Below are 21,914 nucleotides of genomic sequence, written 5' to 3' on the forward strand. Positions count from 1 at the left end.
ATTCCATTACGATTTCCAGATTTTCATGGTCTCTTTGATACGGTTAACATTTTCAAACACTTTTTGTCACTCTATTTTTTAAACGTGTTTCTTAGTAGCGTCTCACATTCCTACTGGAAGCAGAAAGAGTTATATGCTATCTGGTAATCAAATAGTATGCAAATTAGATGTCAGGATTTTTGGCTGGATGCACTTACATTTCAAGGGCCTTTGTACCTATTTTTAATGTCTGCAGGTTGAGAGGTATGAGTATATACCATCTTCCAGTTAAAATGTTGGTAATGTTAAAGATAAGAGTTTTATTTGCCAGTAATGTGAAAACTCTTTGTGCAAATCCAATCTGACCGAATGAAAATCAAAGCAGCACTTCTGTGATACGTGATTGAGGTTGTCTGATCATGGAGGTCATAGTGCCGCTTCATATTGTGCTGTCCATAATCAGCTATGACCCTTTTACTCATGTCTGAATTGGCTGCATAATGATTTACATTGCTAATCTCTGTAATAGAAATACATATACTTCATCTTCAGTTTCTTTAATAATGTTTTTCCTATGCAATAAGCAACATAGTATTCTTAACTGTTATTTGTGGTTTTCCATATAGCATGACTTTTGACAAAACTGGTAAATGGCTGTCATCCAGCGTGCTAATGAAGTTAATACCTATCCCAAACATACTCATTATGAATAGACAATCAACAAGTACATAATTGCAAGCTGATACAATTATATTTAATCTCCAGACGTAGGACTTTGCAACAAAGCAAAAAACAATTACATTATATAAAGAAATGTGTTTTGTCTGTTAGGCTTATTTACAAGAACAAGAACAACATTCCTAAATGCATATAAACAGCAGTGAATGCATGCATATTTGCATGCAATATATTTTGATTTAGATTATTTTCTCTGTAACTTGAAACAGATTGCAAGAATAACATTCAGGTGGGCAATATGAACTTTATATGACAAATCCTTTAAATATGATTATTTGAAATGGACATAGAAGCTGTTTTCAACATCTCAAGCCCTTCAGCAATTGCTTTCAGATTTAATTCAACATTTTATGAAACAGCGTATCCTGACATACCTTCTCATCAGTGGACTGGTGTGTCAGCTGTGATTCTGGCTATAGTGATAACTACTGTATCACTAATGATAGTATTAGGAAATGCTTTAGTTTTTGTTGCCTTTGTGTTGGATGCAAGCCTGAGAACACAGAGTAATTTATTTTTTTTTAACCTTGCACTCTGTGACTTTTCAATTGGTAAGTCATGTTGACACTAATTCATTATTTAACACTTTAATGTAAGGAACAAGTCAAGCAACTGTTTAATATGTTGTTTGATAGATGATGTTTTGGTGAATGTATCATTGAATATATCATCTAATTCATATTATCTCTTCTCCTGATACAAGAGATGACATCTGAAAAAAGTCTGTAGAGCTTCAAAGCATAACTTCCATTGCATGTTTCAGGAACTTATATCATAGTTATTGCTGGTTATTTACTTATTTGTTTAATTCTCAAGCAGAACATATTGAATTATGAACCAATGTGTTTGTTTTGTCTCACTGAATAAACATAAAACATGTGGTAGCTGTTATGCTCTTAGGCACATGTTACAGTCTTACAATATATCTCAAATAGACAATATTGGATACAGCAAAACTACTGGAAATACTATTCACATAATTAAATACTTTGTAAGAACTTCAAGACAGTTATGCAACTGCTTTTGAAATTAACGAAGGTGTTGGTGGGCACTTAAACATTAATCAAAACAACCATCACTACAGTAATGTGCCAGTTAGTGTAACACAGCACATAAATATGGATGGAAGGGAAAAAAATGAACTAAAATTCCAAAAAACAAAACAAAATTTAGCCCAAATGTCGAATGTCAGAAACAAAATGAGTGACATTCGACATACCAGACATCCGATTTTGAAAGTCTGTATGTCCTTTTATGTTATAGCAGGGGGTCAAGTACTCCTGTAGCCCACATGCGCTGCAATTTATATATACCAACTCTGAGATTGCACCGCAGTGAGGAAAAGGGTAAATTCCCCTATCCTCACTATACAGCAATTTCCATTCACAATGCTGAACTTATAATCATGAATCAATCTTTACTTTTGTTATTATGATTTCATATTATTCCCGTTCAGTATTATGAAACTCTGAAAGCATACTTTCAGACACATGATTTTTTTTAATGAGCCTTCAAAATTTTGATGGCAAACCATATATATATGTGTACATATATATATATATATATATATATATATATATATATATATATATATTGATAGATATAGACATTTATATATATAGATATATATATTCTTAAAATGTCAAAAGCACAGACTAAGAAAAAACACTTATACCTCGGATTCATCATGACTCCACCAGTGATTTGGTTTACTGTGCCGCTTTCACGCATTTTGAGTCCTCTGCAACTGAATGCAGATTTCAATGTATATAGGCAAAAGATTTGCCTCTCAAATGCTTTTCAGCAACTGACTAAACTGCTATTTTTTGTGTTAAGTTTAAAGGGAAAGGAATGTTTTTTTTGCAACACACAAGTTCAATACTAAGAAAGACACATGCAAAAAAAAAAAAAAAACACAGCAGTCTAAAATATTTTTATAAGTTCAGTTCAGCTACACGCAAAACTGTTTTTTCAGAAATAAAAGCTCAACGGAAGTCAAAAAGTAAAAGTCAAAAAGACCTTAATGTGACTGTGCGCATATGTGTGTGTGTGTGTGTGTGTGTGTGTGTGTGTGTGTGTGTGTGTGTGTGTGTGTGTGTGTAAAATAGTGTGGTCACTAGGATAGATCTTTCTTATGATCGTTAACTAATGTAATCTAATATTTACCATTTTATTTTTCAAAGTCATAGAGATTCAGATTTGACTTGAATTTGAAAAAAAAATAATTCAAAGTAGAATTTAACTCAGTTTTATGTAAGCGTAAAGTACCCCAGACCAAGTTAAAGGTAGTTTACCCCTGAACTCTCGGACTTAATTTGCTTAGACTTTGTTAAAACTTGGGGAAGGCAAAATTTCCCCTGTAGTACATATATTAAGGTAATTCTATGCTCAATGATGTTCACATTTCCAGAGACCTCAGTGAGTATATATTGTCAATAGAATGAATGACTGAATCAGTCAATCAATCAGTCAATTGATCAGTAAAAATCTGGAGTTATAATGGAAGGCATGAAAAGAGACAATGGTATTATCTGTTTTGCTAAGCTAATAGTGAGGCATTCCCTTCCCATCATGACTACTGTGTACAATTTTGAAGTAGCTGGTTGGAGTAAAGCTCTAATTTAGGGTGGTATGAAGTACTACAGTGTAAGTCTCGCACAAATTTAGGATCTGCAATGGAGTAACTCAATACATTTTGAAATATGACTTTAGCAATTCCTACTATTGCCTTTATAGCAACTAAGAAGATAGACAACATTAATGGGAGAACAGAAATTACCTAAGGTATGGCCTGACATCAAATTAAAATGGAATAAAATAACTTTTATTTTTTATCTTTACAAAGGGAGAAGAGAACAGCCATGGTGGTGCAGCGGTAGCATTGTTGCCTTACAGCAAGAGGTTCTCCCATTCGATTCTCGGCTAGAGTGTGGGGAGTGCCTTCTGTGTGGAGTCTGCATGCCCTCCCTGCAGTTGGGTGGGCATTTGAAAGACATGCGTAAATGGACATGCCTTAGTTGAAGGTTGAACGTCGAGTTGGCACCTCGGCATTCATGAAAATCTACTGCCAATCATTAGCAGATCGGAGTTCCACTGTGGTGACCCCTAACTGGGAAAAGCTGAAAGACACAACAACAACAAAGGGAGAAGAGACATATTAAAATGCTTAAGTAGTCCAGCAGATTTTGCAGTGCCCAAACATTTCACATCATTCAGAAACATCAAACTGGTACAATTTGTATATCTACCCTGAGAAGGTCAAAGAAACTGTGATTTATTTTCTCAAACCAGTTGATAGAAGACTGGACATGACATCCAACTGAGACAATAGAATTAAAAGGAAGGACAATTTGGGTAGAGGGTAGTATATGTTGGTTAAGTAGTATATTCAGCTTGCTCACTATTTACAAATGTATGTGAGTTAAATTATACATATCTGCAAATAGCAATAGTTGTGCACATGCTGTTCATATATCAAAAGTAAGAAGGTCAGAATTAGTATTTCCATCTCATCTTGATTTAGCAATTAAAAGTATACAAACTGGTGAAGATTCAAAGTTTAGCCTTCTTTTAATGTTTTCTAAATTTTATGTGAAAAAAAACTACGGAGATGTTTTAGAATCTGGTCCTTTTGTAATTCTTGAACTGTCAAGCAATTCCTTAAGGAATTAGTTTCTACTAGCTGTTAGGTGATGGATAGATTTTGCTTCTGAAGCTTGATTAAAAACAGAAAGAGTTGTCCTGTTGATCCCACCTAACATTAGGTGATTAGCAATAGTAAAAACAGTGCAAAAGGAATTGGTTGTTCCTTGTCTGTTAAATCCTAGATGATATAGATAAGAATAGATGAAAAAAGGTCCAAGCGTAAAATAAGCAATTCCACAGTACCTTTCTAAATTAAAGATTTTTGGAGAGGGTACAAGCTCCAAAGGGGATCTGCAGGGGAGGTCTGACATCACCAACAAACATATTAATTTTAGATACATGAGATGAGGTCATGCTGGATACAAAAGTAAATTGTGAAACATAAAATGAAGTCTTGCTGAATGGAAAAGCAAGTTGCACTATCAAAGAGAAGGAAAGCACCACCACTGAGTGGGATAAATTGGATGCTTCCGTGTATTTTCTTCTTTTTTTGGTAGGCAGATATCACCACGAAATAGTTACGCTGGGTATGCTACCATGATCTCAATAAAGGAATCTGATTCTTCTGTCTTCAGCCCTAAAGAATTATTGGTTCAGATAAAATTTATATGCAAGAGTCAACTGGTCACAAGTCAACTGGTTACAATACTGGTAAAAGATGGACTGCTGGTGGTAGGGTTAGACTAGGAAGTGGGTTAGATGGCAGTAGTGGAGTAAGTATTTCAAATAGTCAAGCTATATATATTCTTGTCAAAGAATAAACTGCCATTGAATGGGTAGACAATTGAAAGGAGGAATTACTGTTAATTTGACTGAGAAGCAAAGTACTTTTGTAATAAATAAAATATTGACATAAGTTGATTTTCGAGACAAGGAGGATGTATTAAAATCGCAAATACGTTTTGTAATAAGTTGTACATATGTATATTAATCTAGCAAGAATTTGAAGAAATCATCTCAAATGCATGATATGATATATCTACATGCTAAAATAAAAACTAGTCTCATCAGATGGCAAATAGTGTGCATTATTTTGAGCAGGGAAGTGCGGGTAAACAAATGACTTGTACAGCATTCTATGCCAAAATCACTTGCTGTTTCAGAAAACTGAGTTTCTAAAACTATCTCTAGAAATGCTCATCTAAAAACCCAACACTATGCCACTAAGGTGTACTTCAAACAAAACTGTCCATGAAAGAAAAAAAATAATACCGCAGTTGCCGAAATCAAGAATTATCTGTGCCCTTAGTAAGATATGAGAATACCATTTACCAGCTAACATGTGATAATTGTATTTTAAACTGAGAAAATAATCTAAAAGCATGTAAAATGTAAACACCTTGAAAACACAGAGTTCAAATTTTAAGGACAAACTGTCATGCATTTAAGAACATATATGAACCATTTTCACCACCTTCTATGAAAATCTGCTTACGAATATCAGGAACCACAGAAAGATGTGTGGAACATATAGAACGATTCCTATATCACAAAACTGAAGTCAGCCATGTTCTATAATGTTATCATGTGATATCGTTCACAGACTATTACATATTCAAGAAAAAACATAAGACATTAACATTTTCAGTGAACTGAATCAAAGTCTACCAAGAAAAAACAAAATGTTTATTGCATCAGACTTGCCATGGCCAATGAAGTGGAAAAAGTAATACATATGAAGAGTGTATGTATGCATAATATTTGTCAGCTTCTGGAACATTTTAAGGTAAACACACTGCAGCTCATTGAATTTCATTGGCTATTTTTTCTTAAAACTTAAAAAAAAAATGATGATGTGCAGAAGTTGAGCAACATTATACTTAATCAGTTTCCAAAAGAAATATATCAAGCATGTATGAGCTTATGCTATCTGGTCATACTTGAGAGCATGTGACACTATAAGAGATTTTCTTTGGAGGTGTAGTTAGTATACTAGCATGCTCCATCAGACTTCCACACAACTGGTGTTAATATTGATTATTTCACTAATCTCCATTAAACTGATATGATCTTATGAAGACACTGCTTGCCAAACTTGTTTATCTATTTTCTTCTATTTATTAATATATTGTTAGCCTTTTCTTGGGATCATATAATCTTACCTTTTTTAATTTTTCTAAATGTTTTCAATTTCTAATACTGTGATGGGAAATCGATGGTGCTTCTCAGTACGTTTTCATCCAAGACTTCATCGGAATGGTTACAACCACAACTCCTTCCCATTTTATACAAAAAACACGTCACCAATAAAGCAATTAGGACAATAAATCAATTCATTAAGCTTTTTAACCTGCTTAACACAACCAATAACTTGCTTGTGAATATAGTGCTTAAACAGCTTAAAATTACTATAAAAATGTCCCTACATATTATTTTATTAAAAACTAATAATCCCTAATTGTACACAGTCATAAACATTTAATAAAGATCTGTATTAAAATATAAATATACATTTGTATATATATTGAAACGTATTAAACTAAAACATAAAGAGAATGCATATAAAAAAACAATACTTTTCTGTCATCTAGTGACCTAAAAGTTCATTACATTAACAAATAAATAACATCAAAAATCAAAGTGTCAGACTTTCTAAAACCATGGCGTGGTCAGTACCTGTATGTCAAAATTCTGACTTATTAAAACATTAAAACACTTTCCTGAGGGATATGTTAGGTTTAAATACTTATGTACAAAAATGAATGAATAAATAAATACATACATAGATAGATACATAAATAGGGTGCTAGGTTGCCCTATAATTTAGCTACTCTTAATTTCAATACAGGTGCAAGGGAGACCATCTCATTAAGCCCTGCTCATTTATTTGCCTCAAGGACCAACTGCCAATACACTTCTCGATATTTAGTTTGTGTCTCCCATGGTCCCCCATGAATATCCATCTGGATTTCCTCCAGCACAAAAAATACAAAAGTAGCCTCTTTGCATGTCAAAGTATGTTTATATAGGGCATTCCTGTTACTGCCCTTTTTAATGTCATAACTGTGCTCATATATTCTTCTTTTTAAGTACCTTTTGGTCTTTCCTGCATAAAAACCTTCACATTTTCCACATAGGGCTAAATATACTAGCCCTTTAGAGTCACAGTTAGAATAACATTTTGCACTAATGCATCTATTTCTACTAGGGATATAAACATCTGATTTGTTAATAATAAAAGAGCATTGTGGACAAGAACAACATTTATATGTCCCTACTCTTCTAGATCTTTTTGTATGCCCTTCTTCTCCAAAATATTTTTAATACTTTTACCCTTCCTGAATACAAATTTTAGGGGTTAGTTCAGTTCAATATTCAAATCCGATAGTTTGCTAAACTTATCCCACTCCTCCTTCAAAATCGTAGCATTGGTTCCTGCATCTTGACTATAACCCATTACAAAAATATTTCCCACCCTATCATTACTATTAATCACCTGTTGGTTGCCCCCTATCCCACTATTCTCTGTTCCTAAAATAGGTGCAAACCTATTATTTCTATTTTCTAGGACTTCAGTAAAAATTTCACTAATAATTTTCTCAGGGTATCCCCTATCAAGGAACATACTTTTCAACAGTTCACCTTCTTGTATAAAATCTTCCTCCTCTGATGTCATTCTACTACCCCTGACATATTGACCTTTCACAATGCTCCTTTTTTGTGTAAATGGATGGGAGCGCTGAAAATCTAGAAAGGAATTGCAGTAGGTAGATTTTCTGTGCACCTTTGAAGTGAACCTATTACTGTCATAGTCAATTCCTATATTCACATCCAGGTAATCAATAGAACCTTGTCCTATTTTATAGGTGAACCTTAAAAATTCTGTACTGTTAGTAATTTAGTTCAAGAATTCATTAAATTTTTTCCTCACTATCTATCCAGAAGAGGCAAATGTCATCCAACAATTGTTGATAAAGGACCCAATAGCCCTTGTACACAGAATTAAAAATGAATTTCTTCTCCCACCAGGCTAGCACTAAATTTGCAAAGATTGCAAATACAATAACATTCTGCCCCCTCTGTCTGATATATCTACATTTCATAGTTTTTCAAAGGTTTAAAACACTTTGTGCTTCTACACCTTTTATTCTGTAAAACACTCCACTCCTATACTTTTTCTGGTAACTAGTAGAATCTTGAGTAGCTAAAGCTCCATGTCTTGAAACAATATATATTATTTAGTTTCGCCAATACTACAAAACTGTTACCTGCTTATAACATAGATATCAAAATACATATGGCTAGCTTGACATGGCTCAGCTTTTGACATAAATTTCTTGACACCCATGTCTTACATAGTAAATAAATCAGGATCTCTTTTGTAAGTATTTATGCTGTTGACATGTATGAATATGAGATGATGCCTTGTTGCTTGCATTGTACTGAAACCACAGTGATCCCACACCTCAGTTAAGAAAGATGCATTTTGTTTTTTTAATTAATTTCTTTCCTTTTTTCCAAATTCATGCAACTTTTAAGGGCATATATAAAACTGAAGTTTAGGAAGATGCAGCCCACCCCGTCAAAATAATTGATTGTTTTAATATGTTTTGTTTTGGTTACTACTCAGTATTTTGGTGTAGTGTGTTTCTGTTATTTACATATTTCAACTGCTATGTTTTGTAATTTTTTTAAGGGAAATGCAGTTATTCATTATAGGTCCTAAGAAACACATGGAGGGATTCTGGTGGATTAGATATGTTAAGAACATCAATATTTTTCAGTTTTCAGGTGATTTCTCCTTTATTATACTAAATTTCACAGAGCTGTGGCCATGGTTTCAGCAATAATATAATGTTTCAGTGCTTTATGACCAAGTAAACAAACACCAGCATTTTAAAGCACTGTTTTATCATATGCTTAAAGTCAAAAGATCACAGCAAAAAAAAAAACATTTTGTTCTCTGAGTATAAAGAGCCCAATAACAAGGCATACACATTGATCCTCTGAAAACATTTTACCCACTTTAAACCCACTATAAATGATAATATATTATACTCTGTTATTCTCCTAATGTAGGGCATGTACTTGGGACCTTAGAAAAACATATCAAACCCACTGCAAAAGGAACTTTTTCTCTTTTCTTAAAGAACCATCTAACAAGTCACAAACATAGAAGCTTACAACAATTTAAACATTTAAAACAAAATAAAACCTTTCTTCTTCTTTTTTTAATTGAACCATATGGTAAGGCTTGCACTTGGAAACTCAGAAATCATTTTAAACCCACTATAAAAATAAAGTAATTTTTAAATGCTTATTGAGCACTGAGGAAAATAATGGTTGCAGATTATTAATCCATAAATGGTCTTTCTTGCAGGTATATTTTATGTAACAATGCTAGATATAGCAGACCTCCAAACTCTGCCAGTACCTGCAAAGGTAAAAATACTACTAGGATATGCAGTGTTGTAGCAAAATATTGCACTGTGTTCTTGTTTACAATTAAATCACTCATATTTAGGGAAATGCGTGTTTTCCATGCCTTTGAAGTTTGTCCCATATAAAGTGAGCCACAGTTGCACACAAGGTAAATTCTCTAGTCTGACAAGTGCTCTATCCCAGTCAACAAAATATAAATAAATAAACAAACAAGTAAACAATCAAATAAGTAAATACATACATCTTAGTTTTAGGGAATACAGTAGTTTGGACTGGCATTTACCACAGAGTAGAGGGACAATACTGACCCACAAATAATGTTTTTACTTGTAGTATATGTAGTGCATCCCTAGCTCCATTACTGACTGCTTTAGGCTATTTTATCTGATGCAGAGTTGTAACTACCTACCTTAGCACCTTAGTTTTCTTTGAATCTGTCTTGTATCTCACTTTGCATTCTACTTGTAGACACATTGATTTTAAGCTATTTGAGAATCACTGAACTAGATGGGTATGTTATGTTCTACACTTGCAAAGACTGACAGTCTCACACAACCACAGTATTTATGCCCCATTTCATTTTCACCACACCAATTCTCAAACCACTACACTCCTCATCACCTAGTTAGCATATTGTCCATACCTCCTTAACACCACAGTTTCACTCCCCCTAAGACCTGCAGCCTCCACTTAGCAGTAGCATACATAACCCACTTGCTCAATGACTAAAACACAATGTAAGACACAATACAACAACAACGCATGTACTATTTACTCTCTTATCCCTTTTGTATAAGAAGTTAACCTACATTTAACTTCTTTTAGCAATGTATCATGAGCTTATCTAAACAATCCTGTCTTGGTTGCCTGGTAAGAGAAGTTTTATTTGAATTTATATTTTATTGCTTACCACTGTTTTTACATTTTATAGAAAGGGAGGTATAACTTGTAGACAAGAAGATTTACTTTGATTTACATTTTGTTGTTTTACCTTTAATTGTCACATTTGTTGCTAGAAAGGGATAGGTTTTAAACAGGCAAACTGTAGGCAGCCTAAGGGACCTAGCCAGCTATAATGTTATACAGACTGCAGACAGGACAATCCAGAGATTATCTAAACAATTCTGTCTTGGTTGTCTGGAAAGAAAATTTTATTTAAATGTATGTTTTATCGCTTATCATTGTTTTTTTCACAGTTTACAGGAAGGAAGGAATAGCTTGTAGATGAGAAGATTTACTTTGATTTATATTGTTTTGTTTTACTTTTAGTTTTTATTGTTTGTTGTTATAAAAGGACACATTTTAGACAGGTAAACTCTATGCAACCTAAGGGACTTAGTCAGCTATAGAGTCACACAGACTGCAGAGAGGACAATCGAGAGCTTATCAAAACAATCTTATCATGGTTTGTGATTTATTGATCTTTACTGTTAAAAACAGGTGTGACTGTGAGGGGTAGTGACATAAAGAAATTCCAGCTTTTGTCTGACCTTTAGAACTTGTAACAAACTATGCAACAACTTTACTGTGCTTACATTAGCATTTAGTTGTATATTGTTCATGTGATTTTTTTCACACAGAAGTTGATTTAACATCTCTTTGAATTCTGTGGTAACTGATTTGGATTATTCTTTTCTTTTATAATTTTTTTCATTTGAAGCTGAATATGGATTCCTTAATTGAGTATGGCACTAATGCTTTGCTAAAGCACAAATATCTTGTACAGTGTAATAAATACTATGTATAGGTTCATAGGTTCATAGGTTCATACTAGGCTATCTGCCCAAGGGCATTTATAAGCCTAGCCCATAGTTATTTGGCTTTCGCCACCCCTTTAGTTTGAATAAAACTATGCCTATTATTTTGTTGTGCCTCTGTCAAGCAGTGACACTGAAGTAATCCCTGGGGTATATCTGCGATCCCCCATCCATTGGTCAAGATTCCTCTTGAACAAGGCCAGCGAGGTGCTCTGCCTCACATGTACCGGGATTTTGTTCCACAGCATAGGGAGTCTCTGGGTGATGAATCTGTCCCTCCAGCATGTTCTATTAATAACCGTGTCAAGGTTTAAGTCTCCGCCCTTGTGGTTCTGAGGGATCTAGATTTTTGAGGTGAAGCATATTCATCAAATCAGGGTTTGACATGGCCTTATATGTCAGGCACAGGTCACCTCTGAGCAAGCGGTATGAGACTGAATAGAGCTGGAGTTCTTTCAGTCGGGCAGCATAAGACATATTTTTGAGACCCTTTATCCTTTTGGTGAGGAACTTTTGGGGCCTTTCCAGCTGCTGCAGGTGTCGGGTCAGATACATTCCGAATGGGGCATTGTACTCAATCATAGGTCTAATGAGTGATGAGTACAGGGGGACGATGACCTCCCTTGATCTAGATGTGAATCCCTTCATGATCAGGTGGGCAATGTAGAAGGTTTTCCTAACTACTTTAGCAACATGAGTGTCAAATGAAAGGCTATTGTCAACCTGGGTCCCCAGATCCCTGATGACTTCTTCTGTGCTCAGTGGATTGCCACCTATATGGTAGCTAGGGGTAACCTTGTTTTTCCCGAAGGGTATGACTATGCATTTCTTGGCATTTAACTTTAGGCCATGGCTCTGGCACCAGTTATCCGTTTCTGTGAGGCCCTTCTGAAGGATATCTGTGTCAGATGTGTTTTCGACTATGGCGCCCAGTTTGCAGTCATCTGCAAACTTTGTCAGCCATAACCCTTCTGTGTTTGCTTGTACTTCAGAAAAGTAGATGCCGAACAACAGTGGACCCAGGACTGAGCCCTGTGGGACACCACTTGTGACAGGCTTTGAGTCTGACATGGCTCCAGCAACTCTGACCCTGTGGGTTCTGTCACTTAGCCAGTTTGCAACCCATCTTGTGATGTATGGGTTTACATTCAAGCTGATGAGTTTTTCGATGATACCTGAGTGGGGTATTGTGTCGAAGGCCTTTGCCAGGTCAAGGTAGGCAGTATGGACTGCCTTTCCCTCATCAATGGCCTTGGTGACTGTCTCGAAAAAGTCAACCAAGTTTAAAAGGCATGATCTGCCTTTGACAAAGCCAAACTGGGTTGGATCCAAAGTCTGCAAGTTCCCTATGTCTTTATTTATGAGTTCCATTATGATCCTCTCCATGGCTTTGCAGATAAGGCTTGTCAAGCTAATGGGACGGTAATTTCCAGGGTCGGTGGAGGCACCGCCCTTGTGAAGTGGGACCACAGTCGCCGTGCGCCACTCCTTGGGTACGTATCCTGAGGTGAGGCTAAGATTAAACAGCTATCCTAACTGCGGGTTTAATTCCTCATTGAGTTCATGGAGCACACAGCCGGGACACCATCCGGTCCCATGGATGCTGTGTTTTTGCTTTGGAGAGACCAGTTCTCACCTGGGCATTGGAGATGTTTGGGCGCCTAAAATCCTCTGCTATAGATATATGTCCTTTTGGGGAGGGGAGGAGTTTGCACTGAACCTGTCAGCCAGTATGTTGGCAATGTGTGTAGGTTCAGTAATCTTCACATCATTTTGAACTAATTCTGAGCATATCTGGGAGTTTCCTCCTAGGTTTCTAACATAGCTAAAGAAGGCCTTATGATTGTCTTTTGAGTCCTTGGCGATTTTTCTCTCAAAATTTGCCTTGGATGATTTTATGAGAGCTCTTAGTTTTTTACTTATAATGATCAAAGGTGTCTTACCTTTCAAGGATTTTGCTCTATCTTGTAGTAGCTTCCTCCTTTTGTTGTAGAGCTTGTTTATGGCTGGGGTCCACCAGACTAGATGCTTGCCTTTGGTACAAAGAGTCTTAGTTTTGTTTGGGATTGCCTGATCCATGCAGTCCTGTAGGTGCTGGTAGAAGGCATTTGTAAGTGATTCAGCGGTTTGAGTAATGTTTACCACTGGCTCAGGGGCCTTAAAGGAGACCACACTAGTTTTTAGAAGTGTGAAGTCAGCTTTTGAGAAGTTTTTCACTGTGGTCTTTTTTATTTCAGGTGGGGGCGGGATGAGGACCTCCAGTGAGATTAGTTTATGATCTGATCTCACCAGTGAGGGGTATACTTCCGGTGTTGAACATTGCGATCCCATGTTCGTGATGATGAGATCAAGTATGTTTTCTCCTCTTGTGGGGATGGTGACTAGTTGTTCCATGGCATTTGAGTTTATGAACTCCAGGAACCTTTGGGCTAGAGTGTTTGGGCTTGATTAGTGTTCCCAGTCTATATTAGGGTAGTTGAAGTCACCTAGTATGATGGTGTTTGGAGATACATTTATCCCCTCCAGTGTTTGCAGGAAGGCCATGTGAGGTTCCTGAGTTTGAGAGGGTGGCCTGTAACATGCTACAAATTGCAGAGCAGTCTTGCCTATGGTTAATTGCACCTGGATGGTCTCCGATGCATCGTGCGTTGCCACCAACCTTGAGGTGTGGGTGTCCTTTATGAATATGGACACCCCCCCCTCCTTTCTTGGTGTTGTCCGGATTTTGGGGCCGGAACGCATGATATGAGGTGAAACCTGCTAGTGCTGGGGTGCTCTCATGAGCCTTGAACCAAGTTTCTGTCACAGCACAGACATCGATGTTCTCCATACTGAGAAGGGCCTCGAGTGCGTGCATCTTGAGATTGAGACTTCTGGCATTGAGCAGCATTACCCTTAGTTTTTTACTTTTTGTGTTCTAGGGTGGTAGGTTTAGAATTTGAGCCTTGCCTAAAAAGGCACTATGGGGTGGCAAGAGCCTTTGCCAATATCCGGAAGCCTAGGGGTGACAGGTGCAAGCCGTCCCTTGCGAAGCAGCGTGGCTTGTCCAGCATGTCATCCCAGGCAGACAGACATTGGATCCCCTTTGAATGACACCAGAATTTAAGCCAATTATTAAAGCTGATCATCTTATCACTGTATTGTGGCATCATTCTAGGTGAAGGTAGGATACTGCTCAAGGTCAGGGTCATACCTGCCTGGGCTACATAATCAGAGAGCTCCTCAATGTCTCTTTTCATGTAGTCCAAGGAGTACGTCTCAGGTCGTTGACATCAGCGTGGACAATGACTGAGTCGTACTTGTACCTGCTGTTGAGAGACCTGAGTGCTTGTGTTATGTGGCGGATTCTAGCGCCCGACAGGCAGCTTACTGTGACCTTCTCCTTACTCAGTCTGGTGAGCGGGACGCCAGTGTGTCTGACTATGGAGTCACCTATGACAAGTATGTTTGGTGTTGTATTTGGCCTTAAGGGCAGTGACTGCTTTGCACACTGATTTTGTTGTTTATGTGTTGTTTGTGTGGTGTATTGAGTTTGCAGTTGCTTGGGTGTCTGCTTTGGAGGCCTCTGCTGTTTAGGTAAATTTTACTCAGAGCCTCCGAATATGTCTTAGTGTGTTTATGTGTTTGATTCAGTGGTGTGGTTGAGTTATGTGAGACTGGTATTGTGGTGTGTGTAGTTGCCTTCTCCTCCTGCCTGGTCTTGCCAGTCCTGAGTTGAGAGAGCTCAGCCTCCAGTCTGGCTAAATAGCTGCATCTCTCACAAGTGTTAGTGTTACGTGGGAGGAGGAGAGGGTTGTCCGTGTACATGAGGCAATTGTAACATTGTCTCAGAATTCCCAGATTCACCAAATGGGCAGGAGAGGACGCCAGCATCTGACCCTTCGACATGCTAGAAAGAATTATGAGTTGGTATGAGACAGAAAAGTAGTGGGCTTAGCAGGGAAGTGGGCACTCCTGGGGGGTATTGCTAGTGAGAGATTTGTATAATATAGGAGTGCTTGACCTGCAAAGAGAATGCTTATAAGATAAGGGATATGCTTATAAGACAAGTGCTGAGATTTTTGAGAAGAAAAAGCTATTTGGAACAAGTGCTGCACTTTTTAGTGTAGGTGTAAACTGTTTAGGTTCCTAACAGAGCAGTTCTAAGGGAAAAATTGAAGAACAGACTTTCTGGAGCCAGAAAGAGTTTAACCTTGTTTAACCGGCGCTGCCCGATGCTGCTCTAGTGGCAACTCTGCGCTAAATCGCTCTAAAGCACGTTAAAAGCATGCTTGATAGCAGGGGCTGGAAAGAAGCAGGAATAGACCCAAAGGGAAAATAAAACTACAGTTTCAAGTCAGTAACCACCTCTACGGGGGCAGGGAAGCTGCTCAATGTTAGTCACTGCCACTGATCAACAGAGAGACCCTCCTTCAGCCCAAGCAAAAATGGCCTCACAGAAACTTTCAAACAGTTCAGGAACAGCAAGCCTGTAACTGAACTTTTAACTCTCAGAAAAGTGGGAAAAAGCAAGATTTTTTTTTGTTTTTGTTTTTACAGAGATAGCAGAGGTTCACAAGTAATATCAAGTTATAACAGTGCAGTAAATGACCCCACACAAGAGTGCTAGGTCAAGGACAGAAAATATGCAAGTTTTAAGAAAAAAACGATTTAAAATTAAGTGCAAACAGGAAATTCAGCAAACAGCTTTTGGTTGTGCTCTAAATACAGCTACTAATACAGAAATCAAGTTTAACAAGCCAGAAAATGCTCAAGCTAGGCAGCTATGCAGAAAAACTTAGCAAATAAACAGAGAAAAAATACTTAAAATCTCAAAAGTGGCTCCCTTCTTCTCTCAGCGTTTCTTCCTCTTGGAGGGTGCTTCACCAATAGCCAACAAGCCTGAAAAGACGCCCAAACCATGAGGCAACTAGGTTTTAAGAGAGGAAGATGAAGGAGTTATGGAAATGACCCCTAGTGGCCAATAAAACTACAGTTTCAAGTCAGTAACCACCTCTACGGGGGGCAGGGAAGCTGCTCAATTTTAGTCACTGCCACTGATCAACAGAGAGACCCTCCTTCAGCCCAAGCAAAAATGGCCTCACAGAAACTTTCAAACAGTTCAGGAACAGCAAGCCTGTAACTGAACTTTTTTAACTCTCAGAAAAGTGGGAAAAAGCAAGATTTTTTTTTTGTTTTGTTTTTACAGAGATAGCAGAGGTTCACAAGTAATATCAAGTTATAACAGTGCAGTAAATGACCCCACACAAGAGTGCTAGGTCAAGGACAGAAAATATGCAAGTTTTAAGAAAAAAACGATTTAAAATTAAGTGCAAACAGGAAATTCAGCAAACAGCTTTTGGTTGTGCTCTAAATACAGCTACTAATACAGAAATCAAGTTTAACAAGCCAGAAAATGCTCAAGCTAGGCAGCTATGCAGAAAAACTTAGCAAATAAACAAATATTTAAAGGTAATGCCTAATTACACTGGTGATCTGCATTTATCGTCAAAAATTGGATTATTTACTTACCATTATTGGTAGTAAATTTAGACTTACTGATGATAATTGCACTTGTGCAATTAGCATGGCTTAGAAAACTGATTCATAGTGTTTAGAAGGAAATAAAAAAGTAAGAAAGGAGGAAGTTCACAACAAATAACAAGGAAAAAAAGAAACTGATAAATGTCTGTAAAGCAAAGAGAACACATACTAAAAAGGACACTGCTTTGTCATGTTACACACAGATTACAGGGAATGATAACATTTTTGCTACCAGAAAATATTCAGTCTACAGAAAAAGGCAGCATGTTTCCAAAACAGAAGATAGAAAAAAGAGGCTAGGGTTGGGTGAAAAGGAAGAAATCAAAACTGAATGCGGATGGATTGAAGAACATTACTGTAAGTAAAAGAGGAGAAAGATAGAAGATGACATCATGGCTCAAGCTATGGATATAGAAATACAGCTGGATTAAAAACGTATGCTTGTAAATGGAATATGCAATGAAAACAGTGATATTAATAAGACTAATCCTGATGAAGATCATTCCTTTGTAACAATTGATAGAGCAGATATTATTGAATTAGAATCTGAAGATTCTTCTGATCTAGTCAGAAAAGATATTCTTGTAATTGCAAATTCAGTTACTAGAGGAACTGGTATTTACATTTGCAGAGAAGATAATGAAGATTGAAATGTGTTACGCTTGCCAAGAGCAAAACTACAGGATGTTGGGCAAGCCTTAGAATGCCTTAATGCAAGGAAGTATGGATCTGTTTTTATTCATGTTGGTACAAATTATATCATCCGCAAGGACCCTCAGATTGCTAGTTGGAACTTACAGCCCTCTTACATAGTATAGCTTGTACAGGTGTTAGGACATATTTTTCACAAATCACATATAGAAAGGACGCTTTTATATTACGTTATTGAAAGATGAAAATAACAAATGCTATTTCATCTGCCCCAAAACATCTAAACATGAAAATATCAAACATTCAGAGCAGCAAATTTTTTCCCATGGAAAAAAAATTGCTGCTCCGAAACACATGCACACAACACAAGCACATCAAACAAACAGCAACCACACACATACACTTAAATTCCTACATCTAACACTACACTAAACTAAACATACACTGCTATCTACCCACTTACCTTAACCCAAACCCTAACCCAAAGTTCCATCACTATCGCACACTCACCTAACCCACGCTCTAACCCTAACTCACTTAAACCGCCCCTAACCCTAAAGTCTGTTATTATCACACACATGCCTAACCAGCACTCTAACCCTAACTCACTTAACCTGCCCCTAACCCTAACGTACAAACAATCGCACACTTACCTGAACCCAACCTGTAACTTTCCACCACAGCACTAAGAATAGCGAAGCCACAGAAACAGCCAACCAAATTCTTTCCTAAGGAAAGAATTCGCTGTTCTGCAGCTTCGCTATTCTTAGCGTTCGCTGAATAGTGTTCGATATCAGAACATTCAAAGTTTTAATACTTTGATGTTCTGATGTAGACCCGAAAGGACAGTCAGGTCACCATGAATGAAAAGATTTTGGGGGGTAAATACCTACATGAAAAAATGTCCTATTTTAAAAAATGGAAATGTGTACAGCATCCAGGCCTAATTTTGGACACACATATGTTCAGATAGGATGGTGTGCATTTGTCAAGATCAGGGAACAGAATTTTTGCATTAGATATTTTGCAATATTTGACAAACACAAGGCAGGATTTTTGCCAGGTCTAAAATTTAACAGTTCACAGATAGCAACATTTGATGCATCTCTGATGGTTGTTAATGATAGGAGCATTAACAATACATTTTTTTTTATTGGAAACTGTCCAGCATTCATACAAGATTGATGTTGTTATTGTTTGTGAAGCATGGTTAAAGAACAATGACTGGAAACCAGTTCTATCAGGGTATAAATGTTTTTACTGTAGCAGATATTCTAATGAAAAATCAGGTGGAGGCATTGTAATAGGGTTAAAGATAGTTATGACACCTGTGATTATTGCATGTACAAGAATAACGCCAACACTATAGTTTATATAACTTTGACAATATAGACAACCCTGTAACATATAATAATTACTGGAGCATGTAGACCACCAAAGTTGAGTGCTGCTGACCTAGAAGAATTCATACATTTTTTAAATGATACACAGGAGGGAAGAATAATAATTGCTGAAGACTTAAATTTAAGAGAAACAGATTGGAATAATATGGATTCAACAACATTAGTATGAAAGGTATTCACAACATATGTTCATGAACAGCAATTGCTTCAGATTGTGAAAAAAAAAACTACCAGGGAAAGGAACATACTAGACTAGAACATACCAGACATTGTTTGTGTTCCTAAGGAAGTTATGTTTACTTCATGTCAAGTTTTGCCACCATTGATGTGCAGTGATCATGGAGTTATAAAGGTTAATTAGTTGCTAGATAATTTTGCCAAACTGAAATCTAAACCAATCCACAGAAGATTAATTACAGATCATACAGAAGCAAAACAGTCAATATGTAAAAATAATTGGAGTGATGCATTCAGTGGAAAAATTGCAAAAGGAATGTGGAAAGTTTTGAAAAATAAATTATTTGAGAGCAAAAAGTAAAAAAAAAATGTTTAACATCAGGATCCAGGTATACAACTTCAGGGGGACAAAAATATAAGAAATTGAAAATAGGTCAAACTACAACTTTGAAAATTGAAATAAACAAGCTGGACAAACAAATTAAGCATAATGTGAGATAAGGTCAAGAAAAAATTGAAGAACATTTATATTAAGATACTGAACATAATAGGAACCCATTGTATAGCTACATAAGATGTGGATGGAGTAAAGATATATACATTGATAAACTGAGTTTAGATTCTAAAATTTATTTTCAGACACAACAGATTATAGATATATTTGCAAAATCTTATGCAAAACAGTCTGACTCACAAGGTGGGTGATAAATTCTTCTAGTGATATCCTGGTAACTTCAGATACTAGAATCAAAATAGATTGTCTTGAAAAAGAACAATGCAAACAAGATCCAAACGAAGCACTGGGAGGAGAAGGAATACGTATTAATGACCTGAGAACACTTCATCAAGAACTTATAGTGCCATTATATCTACTATTTACTAGCTCATATTAATATGGAGATATTCCTTAAGATTGGAGACGTGCTTATTAAACTTGTCTTTAAGGAAAAGGGGAGTAGGACAAACCCAGAGTCATACAGACCCTTAAGTATACTTTCATGTTGTTGGAAAATAGTAATATTGAATAAGTTATTGGGTGGCTGGAGTCCAAGAAAACTCCACAAGTGTCTCTAAAATAACACACTTTAATGAAAAATCATACAGTCTGGTTAAGCGCTTTCCTCTAACATTGTTGACTTCGGTTCTGAAGAAGTCTACAATGTTAGATGAAAGCGTTTAATTGGACTCTATGATTTTTCATTAAAGTGTGTTATTTTAGAGACACTTGTGGAGTTTTCTTGGAATCCAGCCACCCAGCACAGCAGATTATTGTGTGTAGGATTTATCAGCTGTTTTTCACTGGTTACTATTTTATTATTGGATAAGTTATTGTTAGAACTGGAATGTTTGGGACTTGAAACCATACACCAGTGCACATATGCTGAAAATAAATCATTAACCACCTGTATCATGATGTTCTATAACAGTATAATAAGAGATATGAATGAAAAATTGTGCTGTGATGTAATTTATATAGATTTAGCTTTAGCATTTGATAAGATTATAGACAAATAACTGATCAGTAAATTACAATAACTAGGCATTGATATACTTTTGATAAGATGGATAGCTGCATGGCTTACAAATAGGACATGGCAAGTAACATACAGCAATTGGACAGGTAAAATTTCTTGGTTAAACTCAGGGTGTCACACAGAGCTCTGTCCTATACCCTTACTTGTTTAGATTGTATCTTTTAGACCTATTTTTTCATCTGAGGTTTTTTACAGTCTTTATGCAAATTACTTGAAATTGGGCAAACTGATTACAGATAGGGAATATCTGCAAAACAACTTGACTAAATTGAGCATTTGGACACTGAAGAATAGTATGCTGATAAAACACATTAAAAGCTAAACATATGTGATTTGTGAGGCATAAATTAAAAGTGAATATTTAATACAGTACACAGCGATTGAAACTATAGATTCATTAAAGGACCTAGGTATATGGGTAGCTTCAGCTTTGAGTATTTCTAATCATATCAACCAATTGGTTAATGATAGTTACAAAAGCACAGGTTGTACAAGAAGATGTATGAAGTCTAGGAAATCAGAAATGATAAAGTCATCTTTGTAAATTACATTAGACCCAAACTTGAGTATGGAATAAGAGCATGGAAACCTTATAAGAAAACAAGAATGAGTAAACTCAAAAGAATACAGCAGAAATATACCAAGAGCATCCATGGATGTGAACCTTTAAGCTATTAAGAAAGCATGAGATATCTGAACTTGTACAGTGTCTCTTATAGATATTTAAGAGGAGACCTTATTCAGGTATATAGGGCATTTAGAGACAACTATCTCTGGGTATGTTTGGGGTTATCAAAAAGTAGTAGAGAATCATCGATCTATGTAGAAGATTCTATAGGAATGAGAAGTGTACTAACTGGTTCTCTGACAGAGCAGCTGATGCATGGAAGAAACTACCAAACTACATTAAAGCAAGAACTAGTATAGATATTTTTAAAAACAGTCTGGACACATTATGGGAACGACTGTTTTGGTATATTGACAGGCTGGAAGGGCATTAATGCCTGTGCTTGAAATATTTGTATATATTTGTATGTATGTTGCCAACAATCTCGCCAACTCTGTCTCTCCATCCTTCTTGACCCACTGACATATAAATGTCCTATAACCTGCCCAATCATCAC

At 36.4% G+C, this 21,914-nt stretch overlaps 1 protein-coding gene across 1 annotated transcript in view; it reads left to right on the forward strand.

Annotated features, from left to right (window-relative positions):
• Positions 1 to 997: 997 nt before the first annotated feature.
• The window catches only part of LOC122797041 (histamine H3 receptor-like), a 68,714-nt gene continuing 47,797 nt past the window's right edge, over positions 998 to 21,914 (forward strand). Inside the window, exon 1 of the mRNA XM_044065815.1 lies at positions 998 to 1,268. Within this exon, the coding sequence (XP_043921750.1) occupies positions 998 to 1,268 (271 nt within the window). The remainder of the gene's footprint in view (positions 1,269 to 21,914) is intronic.

This window comes from Protopterus annectens, chromosome 3.part0 (genome assembly GCF_019279795.1).
Source record: "Protopterus annectens isolate FY-2018-M chromosome 3.part0, PAN1.0, whole genome shotgun sequence".
Classification (NCBI taxonomy): domain Eukaryota; kingdom Metazoa; phylum Chordata; order Ceratodontiformes; family Protopteridae; genus Protopterus; species Protopterus annectens.